At 36.3% G+C, this 22,880-nt stretch overlaps 1 protein-coding gene across 3 annotated transcripts in view; it reads right to left on the bottom strand.

Annotated features, from left to right (window-relative positions):
* The window catches only part of LOC115220541 (homer protein homolog 2), a 207,674-nt gene that overhangs the window by 50,435 nt on the left and 134,359 nt on the right, over positions 1-22,880 (bottom strand). For all 3 annotated transcript variants that reach the window (XM_029790686.2, XM_036509843.1, XM_029790687.2), the window contains exon 2: positions 318-477. In XM_029790686.2, coding sequence (XP_029646546.1) covers positions 318-477 — 160 coding nt within the window. The remainder of the gene's footprint in view (positions 1-317; positions 478-22,880) is intronic.

Raw genomic sequence — 22,880 nt, 5'->3', positions numbered from 1 at the left:
CTTTGTCCTCAAACCTTCAACAATGTCCACTCAACTTTCTTTAGTATGGTTACCGGTCAAAGGTGCAGGGTTGGACTTGACAGCAGACGCAGCTGGTAATTGAGTCTGCCCTGCACAGACACTGAATGATAGAGTACCAGAAGGTTTCATCCCCCTGCATACAACTTGGCCAGGTTCTTTAACGCAGACATGCCTGTAGAGTTTATCCAGAACAAGCAAAGTATCCTACAACATCACAAGGTCAAGGACTGAGAATGTTGATGACAATTTTACAATATTATGAAAGATGATATATTAAAAGGTCCAAAAGAACTTACTTTCGAGTCTTCGACACTTATAATTCGGTACGTGGCACGAGCATTGTCATAATAAAAGTGAACTACTGCAGCCGTTTTACTAATTTGAATCCAGTGCTTTTTACTCTCCTGATCTCCCATGTGAAAAACATGGGCCCTACAGCTGAACAGTGGCTGTTCCCTAAAACAAAAAAATAAAATAAAATTAACAATATATACAACATGTTACATAGATTTATTAAATTTTAAGATATTCATTAAAAAAAAACACAAAAACATTATAATAGTGAATCATAAATTATAGAAAATTGTGAAAAAAATTACAGTATTTTCCATGTTTTTTTAAAAAATTGGTTAAAAACAAATAAACCTCAAATAGATTTAAAAAAAAACAAAATCTCATCTAAAATTTTTCCATCCATAGACTATTTGATTGAATTTGTTAGAAAATTTTGGAAGATTATCTAATAATCTGAACAAAATAATGTTGGGTGAAATACAATAAATCTGATACAAGTCTTTCAAAACACTGAAATGGTTTTATCAATACTTGCAATCTCGATTGGTGATGTTTGTAGTACCATATTTTATTATTTGTTACCCAGTGATTTCTACTTCTGAATATCTAAGAATCAATCACAGCAGCTAGAATTCTTTAACTTCTTGTTCCTTCACGGATCTATTGTCTCTCAACAGAACTAGTCTTAGCACTCAATAAATATTATTCATTTCCCTGTCCAATATGCAGTAAATACAAACTAATCTACATACATTCATAGAAACAATACATGAAGACGCATACACACGAGACAGTATACCCAAACATGTGCACATATACAATATATACACACACATACACATACATTCACACAGCGTCCATAGTACATCAAATACAGACATTTCTGTCCAAACTAGTATTTCTGAGAATATAATTTACATTAATTCTATATAACATTATACAATAAACTTCTTTGCTATTCAATGACTATTTATTCTGCAACCCACCAGAATTAATAGCATCTGTTAACCAATGGTTCTTCGGCCCAATATTCTGTTGATTTACTGCACCAATGCCTGGCCATTCTGTCTCTCAGTTTTAACAGCTGTACCATTTATTTATGTTTTTATAGAAATTTTATACTGTGATTCATTGAACAATAGTTTTGCTGACTGGAGATTTCCAAAGAACCAATCACTGGTTCACAGTGTTGCTGATATCAAGAGTGACAATGAAGTGTCTATATCTGCATGCAGAACAAATACTGCAAACGATTGTTTCATGAGCACCCATCTTTTTGTTTTCTCAGCAAATACAATGACAAAAGACACCTCCCCACCCCCATATTTTACAACTCTAAGATGGTGAGCTGGTTGAACCATTAGCATGTCGAGCAAAATGCTTGGCAGCATCTCATCCGTCTTTGCATTCTGAGTTCTATTGAGGTTGACTTTGCCTTTCATCCTTTCAGGATTGGCAAAATAAGCACCAGTTGAATACTGGGGTTGATGCAATCAACTTACCCATTCCTTGAAATTGCTGGCCTCGTGCCAAAATTTTAAAGCATATCTGAATATATATATTAGGATGGAGACACACACACATACATATGCATGTAATGTATGTCTATATAAGGCGCAAGCGTGGCTGTGTGGTAAGAAGCTTGTTTCCCAATCACATGGTTCTGGGTTCATTCCCACTGCGTGGTACCTTGGGCAAGTGTCTTCTGCTATAGCTTTGGGCCAACCAAAGCCTTGTGAGTGGATTTGGTATGCAGAAACTGAAAGAAGCTCATCATATATATATATATATACACACACACACAACACACATATATATATGTGAGTGTGCTTTGTCCCACCACCATCACATGATAGCTGATTTTGGTGAGCATACGTCACTGTAATTAGCTGTTCAGCCAAAGAGACTGATAGAATAAATACTAGGCTTACAAAGAATATGTCCTGGGGTCGATTTCTCCAAATAAAAAGCCTTTAAGGCAATGCTCCAGCATGGCCGCAGTCAAATGACTGAAACAAGTAAATGATATTGAAGATTTCTTTCAAGATATAGCCTGGCCATAAAGAAAAAAAGAAAAAAAAGAAAGAAAGTGGGGGCAAGAATTCTTAATTTCTATTTGTCAAGAGTAGTTTCAAAATCTAAACTTATATGACAATGTTGTATAAAGCTATCTTCCCATCCAAATTTGGCAATACTTCAAATGCTCTATAACGTGGGTCACGTTTGATTGCTTCATAATTGAGGTAACATTTTAAGTAGTGAAGCATAAATAATTAAGTTCAGAGTGAGATGACCTTTCCAACAATAAGTACGAATAAAATAGATAAAAAATTAAAATAAAAGTATAAAAATGAAAAATAAATTGATGCTGTTCCCTCCCACTCTAGTTCTATATATAAATTAAGATGCACTAACACATACTAAAGATAGTGTATTTGGTACTGACATTTCGTTTTTTATGTGGTAATTAATGAGTATGTTCTTCACATATACATACACAGAGATGTATACATCATCTGTAGATACACTATATATATATATATATATATATATATATATATACATATGTAATGCTTATGCAAATGGCACCTGAGCCAGTAACATGTGAAAGCACCCATTACACTCTCGGATTGGTTGGCATTAGGAAGGGCATCCAGCCATAGAAAACCATGCCAAATCAGACTGGAGCCAGGCGCAGCCTTCCAACGTGCCAGCCCAGTCAAACTGTCCAACTGATGTCAGCATTGACAATGGACATTAAATGATGATGATGATGATATACATTATGTAATCTTGTCAAATAGGGGTCTGCCCTTGGGCAGGCCCTGTCCAGGTGAACCTTCCCCAGCACTCTCTATATGATCAAGGAAAGGCCTATATCTTCCCCTATTGCTTTTAAAAAGATTACTGGCACTTCAGCTACCGTGACTAAACTTGGGGTGAATACTGGAGTGGCTTTCGGGTGGGATTTGAACTCAGAATGTAGAGAGCTGGAAGATATGCTGTAAAGCATTTCTGCCAACATGCTAATAATTCTACCACTCTCCCACCTGCAGAGCAACATGAAATGAGTTTTGCTCAAGAATACAACACACCAACCAGGCCAGGGATTGAACTCAGGATCTCATAATTGTGAGTGTGACACTAAGCACCAGACCACACACCTTCGCACATGTGTAACACATATACAAATATAACCACGTGTGTGTATCATGCATATATATTTATATATATTCTTGCAATTTGTATATATTTATACATATTCCTGTTGGAGGTGTAGTGACACTGTTATGCTTTGAATATTTAAAAACCAAGCAGAACCCATTCCTTATAGAGAGAGAGAGGGGGGGAGAGAGAGAGGGAGATAGAGTTAGAGAGATAAATGGATAGATAGATAGATAGATAGATAGATAGAGAGAGAGAGAGAAAGAGAGAGAAATAGGGGGACAATCAACCTCAAAACTGGACTGAACTTGCAAGGATGAATAGCAAAGTTGACCTTGACAAAGCTGAAGCCAGAGGATCTGCAGAGTGTTAGAATGAATACCACGAGAGTCTATTTAACACCAGGATTTTGCAGTATTTAGCACTTTTAGGTTTTATATCACACACTCAACAAAAACAACACACACACACTTTAATCTTAGATATAAATACAATATAATATACACACACACACACATATTAATCTTAGGTATAAACACAATATAATACACACATATATTAATCTTAAGTATACAATATATTTAGGAGCATATATATATATAAACACAATTACCTTAAATTTTTTTTAATGTTCCATAAACTATGAAAATGTACTTTAATTGTTTATATATAAACACACATACATATATAAGATGAACTGACACAAATGAACTTTCCAAGGTCAAATATTAATTTGTCTGAGGTACTTATTGTGGAAGAAAAGGTCAACAATTAATTAGAAATTGATAGGGGTTGTGATAAATGCTAATGTGAAATACATAAATACATATACACAAGCATACATGTGTATATATATATATATATATATATATATATATATATATATATATATATATATATATACACATACACACGTGTGCCAGCAATCCAACCCATGCCAGAATGGAAAATGGATGTTAAATGATGACTATATATTCTTTTATACATTTCAGCCTTAAGGCTGTGGCCATGCTGTGGCCTTGCCATACATAGGCAAAAGCATGGCTGTGTGGTAAGTTTGCTACCAAACCACACTGTTCTGGGTTCAGTCCTACTGTGTGGCACTTTGAATGATACCTTGCGAGTGGATTTGGTAGACAGAAACTGAAAGGCAGCAGCAAGCTGGCAGAAACGTTAGCACGCTGGGCGAAATGCTTAGTGGTATTTCGTCTGCCATTACATTCTGAGTTCAAATTCCACCGAGGTCAACTTTGCCTTTCATCCTTTCAGGGTCGATAAATTAAGTACCAGTTATGCACTGGGGGCAATGTAATTGACTTAATCCCTTTGTCTGTCCTCGTTTGTCCCCTCTATGTTTAGCTCCTTGTAAGCAATAAAGAAATAAGAAACTGAAAGAAGTCCATCTTATATGTGCTTGTATGTGTGAGTGTGTGTGAGCGTTTGGACCCCACCATGCTTGACGACCAGTGACTTTCTTTGACTTATTTCAGCCATTTGACTGCGGCCATGCTAGAGCACAGCATTAGTCGAACAAATCGAACCCAGAACTTATTCCTTGTAAGCCTAGTACTTATTCTACCAGTCTCTTTTGCCAAACTGCTAGGTTATGAGAACATAAACACACCAACATCGCTTGTCAAGCAATGATGGGAGGATAAACACAGACATACAAATGAACACACACACACACACATATATATATACATACATACGACGGGCTTCTTTCAGTTTCCGTCTACCAAATCCACTCACAAGGCTTTGGTCGGCCCGAGGTTATAGTAGAAGACCCTTGCCCAAGGTGCCACACAGTGGGACTGAACCCGGAACCATGTAGTTGGGAAGCAAGCTTCTTACCACACTCCTGCGCCTATGTTTTTGAATGAAGTTTTTAAACTTTCATTTCATATTTCAAAAAAATATTTTTTTAGTAAATAATCAATAGAAACCCAGGCTTGGTTCGCCAGTTGATCAGAAATGAGCAACTCGGAGTACTGGGAATTGCAGTCTTTTATTTATTATGTTTTACAAAATATTCTACACTTGCATTGAGTCCTGTAATCTATCACTTCTGGTGAATCAACAAAGATTTATACATACAAGCACATATACATACACACACGTTTACACACACTCACATACAGAGACGCATACACATATATGCATACACACATACATTTGCACACATACATACACACATGCATATATATATATATATACACACACACATGCATACATACACACACAAACATGCATACATACATATATACACACAAACATGCATACATACATATATACACACACACATGCATACATACATATATACACACACACATGCATACATATATATACACACACACGCATGCATACATATATATACACACACGCATACATATATATACACACACACATGCATACATAGACACATACATATACACACACACATGCATACATACACACACAAATGCATACATACACACATGCATACATACACATGAAACAAATGAGCACAATATGGTCCTCTGGTCCACGTAGGTGAGCAGTACCTTTAAATATGGTGAATGACCAGAGCAACTGATCAAATCCATGTCAGCCTGGATAGCGGAGGTGAAATGATGATGATGTATTCTTAAAGAAAACGTTTCCATTGTTACAGTTCTTGGGGGAGAAAAAAAGAACCAAAACAGTTTCTAATAGAATGGACTTCAATTATTTTTTGAAAGCATGAAAATGTAAGCATTTTTATGCTTTGAGGGGGAAAAGAAAATGGGAGCCGTGATGCAGATACCTTTGGCAATGCAAGCGTTGTGGAGTGACGAAAAGAAAATAGCTGAAGCTAAGAATTGAAATCATGCTGAAGAATTGGCTAATTGGAAAGTTGCCTTCTACATACACCACATCATTCAAAAACTCACGCTTTTCTCTCCTGCATTATGAAAATCAATAGAAGAACCTGAACTTTCACACATTAACTTCCAATATCGCTTACTTAAAAACCTTTAATTGCATGTGTCTGTCTATCTGTCTGTCTGTCCGTCTGTCGGTAAGGAATTACATGGAGGAACAATTCAACTTCCAGCTATATAACTAACGAGAGTATGTTCTAAGAAAGAGAAAATGAAACACACACACACACAGAACATCTTTGCTGTCTTTAGAGAGAGGTAATAAGCCATGACTTAATTTCTTTCTTTCTTTCTTTCTTTTTGCTTACACAAGGAATGGTAGAATGTTACCATGTGCACAGTTGGTGGGAAAGAATTTCTTTATACAAAGATGCATGCTTTGAAATTAATAATGTAACATAAAACAGACATGACATGAAAGGAAAGAAGAAAAAAAATATAGTTATTAATTTCTTTCTTACACATTAAGTCTCTTTCAAAGAATTGGGAGAGAGAGAGAGAGAAGAGAGAGAGAGAGAGAGAGAGAGAGACTCAGGAATATTTCACTTGCTAATTCTTAAGAAACATTCTGGTAAAATGGCATCATTTTTCTGGTAATTAGGAAAATTTAGCTGCTATTTCAAATAAACTGAATGATCATGTAAGGGAACTACGTAGAGATAACTTGTCCATGGCTGATCAATCCACTAGAAATAGCAGCCACTCCCTCAAATAAGAAATTCAAATAAGAAAATACAATACTTCGTCCATTTAAGTCATGAATCAGAGCAAATATATTATGACATCACCTGTTTTTTGCTTTTATTAATAAATATTTATTAACAGAACAGAACATTCTCCACCAGAAACGACTTATAAATTATAATATATTTTATATTGTTAAACAGAACATCCGCAAACGAGTTAGCTAGGTGTTGTCTGTTGGTTTTAAACTTAATTTATGTGAAAGACTTCATAACCTAGGTTAAGGCAGAGAGGCTGCTGAGCATCAGAGGTATTTGCCAGTGTGTTAAGACAGAGATGGTTGTTTTGGAGTATAATACAAATAAACAGGTTAACGAAAGGAAAAGAATCTTATATTTTACTTGTTTCAGTCAATGGGCTGTGGCCATGCTGGAGCACCACCTTCAAGAGTTTAGTTAAGCCTGGCACTTATTGGTCTTTTTATATCCTTGTTACAGTTAAGTTACAAGGATGTAAACAAAACAACACCAGTTGTTAAGTGATAGTAGGAGACAAATACAAAGATACACACACACACACACACACATTTATCTTTTACCTGTTTCAGTCAGACAGTGGCCATGCTGGGGCACCACCTTGATTGATATATATATATATATATATGTCATCATCATCATTATTGTTATCGTTTAAAATCCACCTTTCATGCCAGCATTATATATAAGCTTCTTTCAGTTTCCATCGGTCAAATTCACTTACAAGACTTTCAGTAGCCCAGGGCTATAGCAAAACACATTTGCCTAAGGGGCCATGCAGTGGGACTGAACTCAGAATCATGTGGTTGGGAAGAAAACTTCTGTCCTATATTATTTGTATATTTTTGTAGATCTGCTTTTTTTCAAGACAGTAAAGTATGATCTGAGTGAGATTTGACTGCTATTCTTAGCAGATTTAGTGACCATGTAGAGGCTCCCTTATTAGCTCAGCTGTCTGGAATGATGGTGGAAGGGGATGAAAGAAAGATGAAGTGGTGATGAGATTAGATGCAAAAAAGCCAAATGATAGCCAGTATCAGTTGTTAGTTGTTGGAGCACTGCATCCTTCAAAACTTCCATGCTTCCTGAGATTCACAACACTATACCTGATTTTCTCCCCTCCATACACACGCAAGCATGCATCTGATCATACACTGTTCACTTTCCAGACATTTGTACATTACTGCCATAGCTTTATATGCACTTTGACAAGTTGTGGTGCACCTGAGCACTGTATACAATAATTTCATTATTACTATTATTACTTATATTTTATTATTATTATTATATAGGATCGAGATGACTATACGGATGTGGTGCTGCAGACCTGTCAAAAAATGAAATGATAGTCTCATCTGTAACTGAGTTTTGCTTGTTGCCACCATTAGGGGTGTTGATCAACTGAGTTGATAAGGGTGGGGCTGAAACCAAACATATGAAAGTAAGTATGAATAAAATCATCATCAGTTTCATATAAGGAATATTTCCTGATAGTTTGATTACACACACACCACACACACACACACACACACACACACACAGAGGCCATGATGGAATCTTTCAGTAGCACATTTGACAAAGAAATCTGAATGCTAGTTAATTCGTGTTGTTTTGAATTAATTATGCTTTATCTTATAGCTTCAAGATTTTAATGATGTGTTTGTCTATTTTAGAATGACATTGTAGGGTAGGTGTGAGAGGTTGGATCTGGTCAGTTGAACATTTAGGCAGGGTATGGCCAGATTAAATGCTAAGGTGTTAAAGAGTAGCTAAATCTCTCTTGAATCACGTGCCCCCAGAATACAAAAATAATTTTTAAAAAAAGGTTTAATCCCTTACTAGTTTTAGGAAGAAAAATCTTTAAAAAAAAAATCCTTGTTGGATAATGTTGTCCTAGATATATTGTGGATGAAGATAAAAAAACAACAACAAAAGCAACAGGATGTATGGTTGCAGCTGGAAAGCTGAAATGTCATTATTCTCCCATTCACCCTGTCATCTAAGAGATTTACATTTTATTCAGAAAAGAAGACATTTGAACATGAGGAATTTGATACTGGGTCACAGTTATAAAGTACAATTATTTAATCAGGTAAAAAGAGACAGTACCTATGACTTTTAAAACCCCCACACAAATGGTAAGACTTATGTGAATGATACTTGGCGTGCAAGAAGACACTAGACAGAGAAGGAACTGAGGTGGAGTCTGGTCTGAATATTTGCAATAGAATGAATTTAAAGGTACCAAAGGAATAAGTGGTGGCAGTGGTGATATTAGGCTGGGTTTCACTGTTACCCAGTTTTAACTAAAACAGAATAAAGAGAGAGAGAAGAGAATTGAGAGTAAGACACAGTGAAAACAACAGTATCAGTTTTATAATACAATAATAATAATAATGTCGTGGATGTAAATAACAAAATGAAACCATTGATCATGTCTCCACATGCAGTTTTCTTGCACCTACAGAGTATCTCAACAGGCATGATAGAGCAGCATATTTGCAGAAACCTGGACCTGTCTCATGATAAAAACTGGTGGGAACACAAACCACCTCCAGTGCTTGAAAATGATCACATCTCACTCCTCTGGAACTTCACCATTAAAACTGATAGAAAGATAGATGTGAATAGGCCAGACATTGAAAGACTTCAGACAAAAATCATACCTCCTCATTGATATGACTGTCCCAATCAACATAAATGTCTCTGTCAAGACCTACCAATGAGGGTCACAAACCCTTTTCAGAATTTCAACTTGGGAAATAGAGAAAATGGCAAGGCATTGTCTGATGCTCTAAAAAAAACCACCAACTTGCTGCTTATATTTCAGTCTCAACTACATTGCTATTGGGAATGGCATGAGTGTCAGAAACCTTTTTCAACAACCCACAACAAACTACAGTTTTATGTCTATTTGAAATTAATCTAGTGTACTCCATGAAACACAATGACACTATCGAAGAAAGATTTTCTGAAGAATGCAAAAAAAAAAAGGAGGGAAAAGCAATTTCAACAAAACTTTAAAATATTTCATTGAGCAAATAACAGAGTCAAAAGGAACCAGTAATTAACTTACAGAAGTGGAAAAAATTACTTGAAACTGATGAATATTAATTCTAAAACTCATTAGAAATTAACTCACAAAATTAGAAACAAATGCTACAAACTAATTAATATTAATTTTAGAATTGATCTGGAATTAATTAACAGGATTGGAAAAAAAAGATTACACCAAACTGATTAATAATAATTTTAGAAAAGATATTTAGTTTTATCTATTTTTTTAATCATTATTTTTTAAAACTATATTTCTTTCAATTTTGCTTTACCTCTTCATTATCTCAGGTGAGAGTTACTATTACATCTCATTCATCAAGTGATGTAATTTTTATAAGCATTTCACCTCATGGTTTAATACTCCTATCTTAATTCAACTCCACCCATCTTAATTTATCTCACAATTTAATTAATCCCACATCTTAATTCATCTCTTCTAATGAAATACACTATTTTTCAATTAATTTTTTAAATAATTCAAAGGTTTGGTGGGATTTAGTAAAATTAAATTGGCGTCATTGATATCTCATAATATACCATCATCATCATTTTTATGTCTGCTTTTCCATATGGGGTTAGACAAAAGTTTTGAAGCAATTTCTTTTTAGCCATATGCCCTTCTTGATACCATCATTTTTAGTCACCTTCCAACCTTCTACTGGGATATAGTGTATCTATTCTAAAAAAAATAGAACACACCACATATTTTAACCCATGTTGCATCTTAATGTCAATTCTTTTTTCTTTTTTGTGATATTGGCAAAGAATCAATTATCTTCTATGTTCATATTTAACCAAAAACCATATTGAGAAAGACAGCCGTCTCTATCTTCCCTTCAGCTAACCAAACTACTGCAAAACATATAGCCATATACTCATCTCTGTCAAGTTGACAGTACCAATACAATAAAAAAAAGGCCCCTAGGGAGTATAGAGGGTTAACATTAGTAGTGATTTTTAATGGTTTTTATTGATTTTCATATACAGGAAGTCTGTTGAGTAAGACTGTTTCTTTGTTGTATGTAGTTAATGTATATTTGAGTTATATAAGGAAACCAGGCTGTTATATGACCATTGGAAGATGTGTTCAAGTCCTCTCTCTTTACTCTTATTTGTTTCAGTCACTTGACTGTGGCCTTGCTGGAGCACCGCCTTTAGTCGAGCAGATAGAAACACACCAGCATCAGTTGTCAAGCAATGTTGGGGGGACAAACACAGATACACAAAGATATATGTACATACATACATATGACAGGCTTCTTTCAGTTTCCATCTACCAAATCCACTCACAAGGCTTTGGTCAGCCTGAGGCTATGGTAGTAGACACTTGCCCAAGGTGCCACGCAGTAGGACTGAACCCGGAACCATGTGGTTGGTAAGCAAGCTACTTACCACACAGCCACTCCTACGCCTATGTTCATGAAACCAGAATAAGTTTTCTTTATTCCAACATAAAACCTTCAGTTAGGTCTTCTTGAAACAATCATTGAGAGGGTTACTGTGTAGGAAGCTGGTAAGTGATTCCAACTTCTAAAGTAATTCCAATTTATATCACCATATTAGGCCAATGTCATAACCACAAGACACATGTCCACAGACAGGCTTAACAGAGGACACTCAGGTGAATCATATCACAATGCAAATCTAGTATAAGTGCTTAGGGTACATGTGGTTGATTCTCCTTTGTTGAATGTTAAGGAATAGTGAAAGATGGTTTTGTCTGCATGAGTATGTGTGTGGTTAGAGGTTATAGTGAGAAGGTAATGTATAAAAGGAAAAATGTGAGAGATATCTGAAGCCTTCATGGTATACCAGATAGCAAGTGGAGAGTCAATAAGAATTCTTACCAATTCATCTGATGGAGCTGTTGAACAAGAACTTCTGGTGTAAGCAAAGAAAGGTGGATGGTGTCTGTAGGTGGACAATTTACGTGGTTTTTATGTCAGCATCAGGCAAAGGTTTCACTGATGTCAAGGACAACATTTTTGACGAAGAAAGTGAATGTGATAAAAAAACTGGGTGGCTTACAACTGTTTCAACCAACTTTGAACTGTTTGAAAATGAGGGAAATAAGGTGATTGTTGGTGGGGCCAGATTTTGAGCTAGAAACAGCAGGTTTTATTGATAACTTACAGGTATGCAATGGAGAAAAAGGATTCTGTAGAAAGACAGAGATGAATTTTAGAAAAGAATTTAGACTATAGCATGGAGTTTGGACAACAGCAATGGGTTAAAGATAAAGGGTGAGAGATTTGTGTCCCATTTTTTTTTCATTTTAAATTCATGTTGATTTTTTTCCATGCTGAAATGGATTAGCATAATTTTCTATGGCTAGAACCCGTCTTGATGACCACCCTTACTTTTCAAGAAAGGTATTTTATTCCACATCTTCCATCACTGCTGCCTAAGCAGTGTCAATGCAAGTACATGTGGAAACACACACACATATATACAATGAACATTTGTACAGTGTTTTTCTAACTAAACATTAGTGAAACCCAGGGTGTAGTAGAGGACTCTTGCCCACTCAGTGGGACTGAACCTGAAACCAGACAGTTGTGATGAATGAGATGAGTAGGACATCCTGGATAGAGTTGTGGTTGGATAGAAGCCTGAGAGGGAGAGAGAAACAAAGATGGGTAAATATAGGTGTGTGTGTGTGTGAGAGAGAGGGACAGAGAGAGAGAGCAAGAGGAACACAGAGAGAGGGGGAGAGAGAGCAAAAGAGATAGAGTGGGGATATAACTGAGAGAGAGAGAAAATGGAACTGGTGGTGCAATGCTAAACTAACTAGAGAGCTGACATATATACTTTGATAGTCGGCAATCTGATGTTTAATCCTCTTACACAAGAAAAAAAAATTGTGATACATTAGATTAGATGGCTTGGTTGTCTTTGGAGTGGGTCACAGAATCACACACACACATAACAGAACAGAAAAACATACTTTACAGTTACTGCATGCTGAATCCTTTATTATCAAACATCTGCAACTTGTCTTATCTGTACATACCACATTTTATACATACATACATACAGATATGTATATATATATATATATATATATATATATATATTTATATATATGTGTGTGTGTGTGTGTATATGTATATATATATATATATATATTTATATATATATGTGTGTGTGTGTGTGTGTATAGTATATATATATATATATATTTATATATATATGTGCGTGTGTGTATATGTATATATATATATATATATAATGTACGTAATACACCCATACACATACATGTATTTATAGGGGTGAGGAACATATGATAAAGAGTGACTGAGCCCTTTTTATGGAGTTTACAACACCAGAAAGATTACATTAGTTATACCACTGTACCCAATCAGATTCTTATAAGTACACATACAGAAATAAGATATATACATACATACATACATATATAAAATGAAACCTGTTTTAACAAATGAAATATAAAAAAAAAAAATTTAATGTTTTCATCTAATGATAAACTTACATGATAGACATATGCTATTTCAGGCAGGAATAGTGTGTGTGTGTGTGTGTGTGTGTGTGTGTGTGTGTGTGTGTGTGTTTTCCTTATCTCTTCATATCAGCTTGGCAGTGAAATAGTGGAGACATTAAATATTTTCCAAAGCCTCAAATGTTTGCACAAGTATTCAACAATATTTGCAGAAAGATAAAAATTCACATAATTTGAAGAATTAAGAAAATAGGTACATAAATTCTGTTTATTTTCTTCATTCATTACTTAATTGGTCAAGTGATAATATGTAAATGTATGTATGTATATTCTTTCCTCCCCCACCCCCAGTTTTGTATTCCTAACACCACAAGGTGGTTATATGATTAGTGTGCTGGATCTCAAGTTCACGAGTTCAAACCCAGCTAGCAGACAATTTATTTCACTTGGCATCATCAAAGGGATAAATATTAGAAGAGAAATCCCAACCACATGGTCCTGGGTTCAGTCTCTCGGTGCAGCAAGTGTCTTCTACTGTAGCTCTGGGCCAACCAAAGACTTGTGAGTGAATTTAGTAGACAGAAACTGAAAGAAGCCCCTTGTGTGTGCTTGTGTGTGTGTGTGTGTGTGTGTGTGTGTGTGATCATCATCACCATCATCATCATCATTTAATATCTGTTGTCTATGTTTGTGTGTCCTTTATGTTTGTTCCCCACCACTGCTGGTTTGTTTAAATCCCAGTAACTTAGCAGCTCAGCAAAAGGAACCGATAGAGTAGGTTCCAGGCTTGATCACAAGACGCTGGACAAGTGACAACAAGTGTTGAAACCTTGAGTTACACATTCCTATAGGTACACACAAGCATGTCAGTATCATACGTGCAGGAAGGAGGCAAGCTGGCAGAAACGTTAGATCACCGGGTGAAATGCTTAACAATATTTCGTCTGTCTTTACGTTGTGAGTTAAAATTCCGCCGAGGTCGACTTTGCCTTTCATCCTTTCGGGGTCGATAAATTAAGTACCAGTTATGCACTGGGGTCGATCTAATCAGCTTAATCCCTTTGTCTGTCCTTGTTTGTCCCCCCTATGTTTAGCCCCTTGTGGGCAATAAAGAAATAAGAAACATTAGCACGCCGGGTGAAATGCTTAGCAGCATTTTGTCTGTCTTTATGTTCTGAGTTCAAATTCCACTGAGGTCAACTTTGCCTTTCAGCGTTTCAGGGTCAATAAATTAAGTACTAGTTGGGGTGGTCTAATCGACTGGCTCCCTCTCCAAAACTTTTGGGCCTTGATCCTAGAGTAGGAAAGTATCATACATACAGGAACAGATGCAGGCATAGCTATGTGGTTAAGAAGTTTGCTTCCTAACCACATGGTGTCAGGTTCAGGTTCAGTCCCACAGCGTGGCATGTTGGGCAAGTGCCTTCTATAGGCCCAGGTCAGCCAAAGTCTGACATGAGTGGATTTGATAGACAGACAGTGAAAGAAGCACACCTATGTGTGTGTGTGTGTGTGTGACTGTCTCTTTGCTTTAATTTCATGTGGTAGTTGTAAACAAGTACCATTCTCCTGCAAGTGATGTCCTTCATTTCTAATCTTGAAACTAAGTGAGGGATGGTGAGAGGAAGGCCATCTGGCTGTAGAATATCTGGCTCAAAAAACCCTGCTCAACTCATGCAAGCATGTAAATGTGGACATTAAATGAGGATTATGATGATATACACACATATATGTATGCCTGTGCAAATGTATGTGTCTCTAAATGTGTAAGTTGTGCCTAAATACACATATTTGTGTGTGTATGCATGTGAGTCCACGTACATGTATATGTTCACATACACAAAAAAAAACATTACTTCCAAATGCTGGACTAATATCTTAAAAAAAAAAAAAACAGAATAAAATACATAATTAATTTTATCTACCTTCCACAAATTTAGAACTACAGAAATATATTTTTACAGCAAAACAAGATACACCAATATCTGATGGCATCATTTTCTTAGTTACCAAATTCACTGCTGACTTGATAACACTCAATGACATGTATCTGATAGCATAGATTTGGTACAGAGCATACTTTTTTTTTGTTTTTTGTTTTACTACAGGCATATTTATTTACTATTTATTTTATTTATTTATTTATTTATTTATTTATCAATTCAATCAGTTGACAGGTGTTCAATAACTATCAAGAACCTGGATATAACAAATTAGAGGACAGGTGTTTCATAATAAATAAAGATAAATAAAAACCATAAAACCAAAAGATGATAGAATCAACAATAACATCACTGATGATGATGATAATAATAATAATAATAATAATAATAATAAATTAATGATATAAAGCAGCTGCTGACAGAAATCCAATTTTAAAGCAAGATGAATAAACGATCTTGATAGATTTTGGAATTACCTGCCTTTTTCATTGGTGTATAAATAGCATTTTTTTTTTAAATTAAAAACTAAACAGTTTTTTTTTTACTGTTAATTTTTTAAAATCACATTTCTGCTTTCAATAAAAAATATATATTTCAAAAAAGAATAGAAACAAAAAAGTTTTCCTTATGGAAACTGGTAATCTTTAAAAACTGATACCATTTTGAGGTAAACACAAATAACTGGAACCACACACACAAATACTTATGAAAACAATATTACAGATGGTTAATTAATATATTCTCAGGTGTCTAAATGCCAAAGATATTTAGCTATTAATTAAGGTTACAATTTTCTAGACCAATGACCATCTTCAGAATGTATATTTATAGGGCTGTGTGGTAGGAGAGTTTGCTTCCCAACCATATGATTTTGGGTTCAGTCCCACTGTGTGATACCTTGAGCATGGGTCTTCTACTCTAGCCTGGGCTGACCAAAGCCTTGTGAGTGGATTTGGTAGATGGAAACTAAGAGAAGTGTATGTTTGTGTCTCCTTGTCTTGAAATCACATGATTGTTATAAATGAATATAATTCAATTCCAATATTTTATGAAAAGTATGTTCTCATCTTAGGCGTAGGAGCGGCTGTGTGGTAAGTAGCTTGCTTACGAACCACATGGTTCCGGGTTCAGTCCCACTGCGTGGCACCTTGGGCAAGTGTCTTCTACTATAGCCTCGGGCCGACCAAAGCCTTGTGAGTGGATTTGGTAGACGGAAACTGAAAGAAGCCTGTCGTATATATGTATATATATGTTTATATGTATGTGTGCATATGTTTGTGTGTCTGTGTTGTCCTCCTAGCATTGCTTGACAAACGATGCTGGTGTGTTTATGTCCCCGTTACTTAGCGGTTCGGCAAAAGAGACCGATAAAATAAGTACTGGGCTTACAAAAGAATAAGTCCTGGGGTCAATTTGCTCAATTAAAGGCGGTGCTCCAGCATGGCCGCAGTCAAATGACTGAAACAAGTAAAAGAGTAAAGAGAGTATCTTGGAGAAATATTACCTTGCTTGGAACCAGGTAAGATTTCGTAACAGGAATCATGGAAATGTGAACGTAAAAAATGAAAATGATAATGACATCTACACTGTTTTCTATACAATCTGGTGTTTTATTTTTCTGGATATGTACAGAGCCCCCCAGATTTGATTCAAATTAGAAATTTTCATTTCAGTAATGATATTCTTAACTGAGACACTTATAACTCTAGTATGGTGCTATAGTACATACCTATAGAACACCTGATAAGGATTGACGAACAACCCAATAAAATCAGGGTAGACATAAAATCTGCATAGGCCTAAAAATTATAATCTTATCACTAGGTATCATTTAAAAAAGTATTTTATGTTCTTTGCCAAGAAGTTAGGTTCTTAGACTAAATTTTTTTACACTTTTATCAAATAATGCACTTTTACACCCACACAAGCCTCATCACTATTCAGCATTTACTTATTCATGCTTACAAGGATCAGATGGAATTTGTTGAGACTGATTTTCTATGGACGAATAGATGCCTTCTCTGTGGCCGACCCTCACCTGCTTCCAAGTGAGGCAAATATTTCCTAAGGGCCTGAGATGTTTTTCATAGAAGGTTAGAAACAGACATCACTTGTGTGACAGTAATGCTTGTTTATGATTATCACAAGAGTTCACTAAAAAAACACATATGCAATTACACATACATACACACATACATGCAAACACATACATACATACATGCATGCATACTCTCTCCTTTTACTATTTTACTTGTTAAAGTCATTTGACTGTGGCCATGCTGGAGCACCACCTTTAGTCAAGCAAAGCGACCCCAGGACTTTATTCTTTGTAAGCCTAGTACTTATTCTATCAGTCTCTTTTGCCGAACCACTAAGTTACGGGGACGTAAACATACCAGCATCGGTTATCAAGCGATGTTGGGGGGGACAAACACAGACACACATATATATACATATATACAATGGACTTCTTTCAGTTTCTGGTTACCAAATCCACTCAAAAGGCTTTGGTTGGCCCGTGGCTATAGTAGAAGACACTTGCCCAAGGTGCCACACAGTATGTGCATGTATACATACATACACATACTTCTTTCAGTTTCCAATTCCAACTACTAAATCTATTCATTAGGCTTTGGTTGGCCTGAGGCTATAGTGGGAGACATTTGCTTAAGTTGCAACAGAGTGGAACTGAACCAAAGACTAAAGATGGTTAGGAAGCAAGCTCCTCAACCTCACAGCCACACACCATTAATATCCATATCAGAAGAATGTATTATTGTGAATCTAAGTTCTAATTTATGTTCATTCATATCCCTGTTTGTTTGTTTTTTATTTTTTTCCTTTTAATTGTTATTTCTAACATTGAAACCAGAAACAGGCAGTGGTGGGGGTAGTTGATTAAATGCATGTGACTGGGGACCACATGGGAACTTATATTACCCACTGACACTCCAGACATGATCTCTACACCTCGACCATGAATGATGACTATGGCTATGGAATCTGCAGTACCGGACGCACTTGCTCTTCCAATAGGGCAGTTGTCAAACTTGCAAGCTGGATTTTGGGGTCATAGGCAGAAGCATTACTTTGCCTGCTGAAATGTTTGGGCCAGCCACCGGATGCGGTTAGCATTCATGAAAGACATGGTGAACTTGTTGGTCAGAGCTGGCTCAACTCACCCTGGATGAATGCTGCCACAGGTAAAAATGAATAAGTAAGTAGTTGATTAAATCCCCCTTGGTACATGACTGGAATTTCATTCTATTGAACCCAGAAGGAAATAAAGCAGACCTTGGAAGGATTTGAACTCAGAGCAAAAAGAACTGGAATGAATACCGCAAAGCATCTTTTCAACATGCCAGTCATCATCATCATCGTTTAATGTCCGCTTTCCCTGCTAGCATGGGTTGGACGATTTGAGTGAGGACTGGCAAACCAGATGGCTGCACTAGGCTCCAATCTTGATCTGGCAAAGTTTCTACAGCTGGATACCCTTCCTAATGCTAACCACTATGAGAGTGTAGTGGGTGCTTTAATGTGCCACCGGCATGAGGGCCAGTCAGGCGGTACTGGATTCTTTTGATTATATTTATTGCATCAAATGAACGTGCATCTTTTGTTTAATTTGAACCTATGTAGACAGGTTTCAGTATGAGTATAGAAAACACACAAAACATTTATAAACAGTTTTTATCATAATATGACATTCTCTTACAACCAACCGTTTATATGAAAGGTTAGCAATCAAGCAAACAAGGTTGGTCTGCTCTATATTCAAAGTTGCACAGTCAAGTTATTGTTATTATTATGCTTTAGATTTGTGTTAATTTACATAAGTTGCACCGAAGTCTCAACCAGGGACGTTAAGGAACAACGAGGTTTTTACATCTGAAGATGGTAACAGGTAAGGTGCCATACAATTGGGAACATTGGTGATTATAGGGCAAAAAAAATATCATCATCATCATTATTTTGCAATGAAGTAGGCACCATATTTGTCACATTCTTTACTCTGCAGGTGAGAAATGAACCGCAGAAGATTACATTACCATTTCTGATAGAAAATGGTTTCTTTATCTTAAAACAGCACCCCAAGACTTCAACCTTATCTTTGAAAATAATATAACCCAGATGTACAAATTTCATTATATACAGCTGAGAACAACTTATTCTCTCTAGTTGTCTATATATTATTTTGTTCTTTTACTTGTTTCAGTCATTTGACTGCGGCCATGCTGGAGCACCACCTTTAGCCAAACAAATCGACCCCAAGACTTATTCCTTGTAAGCCTAGTACTTATTCTATTGCTCTCTTTTGCCGAACAACTAAGTTATTGGGATGTAAACACACCAACATCAGCTGTCAAGCAATGGTGTGGGGATAAACACAGAGACACAAATGCATATATAATAAAAAAAAAAAGAAAAAAACAATAAAAAACAACACCGTGAGGACGTGGTACATGCAAAGTATTAAAAGATGCTCAGGGAAGGAAAGAAAGGGTTTGAGCAAAGCTCTTCTTCAGAAACAGGAGACAGAGGAAAGTCCAAGAGAAAAGGAAGATGGAGGAAAAAAAAATCACCAACAATCCACATGTAGTCACATTTTGAAATATATAGTCACATTTTGATTATATATATATATATATATATACACACACACAAACACAATGGGCTTCTTTCAGTTTCCATCTACCAAATCCACTCACAAGGCTTTGGTTGGCCCGAGGCTATAGTAGAAGACACTTGCCCAAGGTGCCACGCAGTGGGACTGAACCCAGAACATGTGGTTGGGAAGCAAGATTTTTACCACACAACCATTCTTACACCTATATATATCATGCAAAAGGCACAGGAGTGGCTGTGTAGTAAGTAACTTGCTTACCAACCACATGGTTCTGGATTCAGTCCCATTGCATGGCACCTTGGGCAAGTGTCTTCTACCATAGCCTCGGGCCAACCGAAGCCTTGTAGATAGAAACTGAAAGAAGCTCATCGTATATATATATGTATATGTATGTGTGTCTGTGTTTGTCCCCCCAGCATTGCTTGACAACCGATGCTGGTGTGTTTACGCCCCCGTAACTTAGCGGTTCAGGAAAGGAGACCAATAGAATAAGTACTAGGCTTACAAAGAATAAGCCCTGGGGTCGATTTGGTCGACTAAAGCGGTGCCCCAGCATGGCCGCAGTCAAATGACTGAAACAAGTAAAAGAGTATATATATATATATATATATATATATCATCATCATCATCATCGTCGTTTAAACGTCCGTTCTCCATGCTAGCATGGGTTGGACGGTTCGACCGGGGTTCTGGGAAGCCAGAAGGCTGCACCAGGCTCCAGTCTAATTTGGCAATGTTTCTACAGCTGGATGCCCTTCCTAACGCCAACCACTCCGTGAGTGTAGTGGGTGCTTTTTACGTGCCACCTGCACAGGTGCCAGACGGGGCTGGCAACGGCCACGGTCAGATTGGTGTATTTTATGTGCCACCGGCACGGAAGCCAGTCGAGGCGGTGCTGGCATCGGCCATGAGTCGGATAGTGCTTTTTACGTACCACCAGACCAGGGATCCTGGCTGGTTCAATTCGATTTCGATTTCGCTTGCCCCATATATATATATCCATGGCAACATGGAAAATGGACATTAAATGTTGATGATGTATCTTTATCATTCTTTAATAAGAAAAGTATTGAGAGTGAAGGTTAAGCAGACCAAACTTTGGAAGTCAGTGACAACACTATTCTTGTAAAAGAACAAGAAATAATAAACATTTACTCCACAAAATTATTGCATAATCCCAGTTTAATGTAAAGTTATTTTTATTATATTTCAACACAAAAGCAAACTTTAAGATATATATATATATATATATATATATATATATATATATATATATGGTAAGGACATCACCAGTGTAGCATTGTATTATTACAAAACTTAAATGGATGTAATTGACATCAAATATTTGCTGCACATTAGCAAAGTTGTGAAAGAAAGGGGAAAAAAAATGGTCTTTTTCATAAAGACAAAAAATTCTGCTTCCTATGATTATGTGTGTATACGCATACATATGGGGGTGGCAGCTTTTCTTTTGTACTGGTTTCATTAAAAAACAAAAAGCAACTATGTTCCAATTTTAACTTGTGTATTAAAAATTGTTTGGGTTTCTTTATAAGTTTTTTCATAGTTTGTCTGAAACAAATTTCCAGCGTGGAAATTTAATGGTTAAAAAATTGGGACAATAAAATCTACATAAATTTGGCTACTTTAAAACAATATTACCATGTGACTGCTGACATGGAAGTCAAAAGGTCAAAATTCTTGATGGTAAAAACAAATTCAACTACTTTTATAAAAGCCAAATGCAGAAGCCAAATATATTTCATATCCTGATGATGAGGTTGTGAAAGTCTAGAAAAGTTGATTACACATCTAGGAACCTTAATGTTCTAAATAAACAACAAAGCGTTTATATGGAAAAATGAAAAATCTTTAATAAAGAAGAAAAAAACTGAAAAATAGTCATGTCTTTAATAGAACATTCATATATATATATATATATATATATATATACATACATATATTAGGTTGAGGAAAAAGTTTGTGCACCATGTTAAAATAATGCATTTTTATATATTTTTGTGGTGTGTGTGTTCATTTTAACACAGTGCATAAACTTTTCCTCAACCTAGTGTGTGTGTGTGTGTGTGTGTGTGCGTGCGCGCATTGACTCCTGTGCAGGTGGCACATAAAAACCACCATTTGAGCATGGTCATTGACAGAACTGCCTGACTGGCCCTTGTGCTGGTGGCACATAAAAGCACCCATACACTCTTGTAGTGGTTGGCGTTAGGAAGGGCATCCAGCTGTAGAAACTCTGCCAGATCAGATTGGAGCCTGGTGCAGCCATCTGGCTCGCCAGCCCTCAGTCAAACCATCCAACCCATGCCAGCATGAAAAGTGGACGTTAAACGATGATGATGATGATGATGATATGGTGGTTGTCTGCTCCTTATGCAGAGTCTGACCACCTCTTGTACTTACACCTGAGATCCATCGTGGCATATCTGATTTGGACCACCAAGAGCTTCAGTTAAGCTCTGATCTTTGTGGATCTGAAAATGTCTTTTGAGGCCTCCATTAGATTTGCAGACCTTATGGCATACATGACATATATAATTTTGGCTGTGTCAGACTCTTACTACTCTGAGTTTTGGCTGTGGGTGTTCAGGAAAATTATGACTATTTGTTCAAAATGCTGGTGAGTGAAACTCAGAGAAGCAATGGACTGACTTGACCAAAATGAAA

Source organism: Octopus sinensis, linkage group LG16 (genome assembly GCF_006345805.1).
Source record: "Octopus sinensis linkage group LG16, ASM634580v1, whole genome shotgun sequence".
Lineage (NCBI taxonomy): Eukaryota > Metazoa > Mollusca > Cephalopoda > Octopoda > Octopodidae > Octopus > Octopus sinensis.
This window is presented reverse-complemented; position numbering and strand designations above follow the sequence as displayed.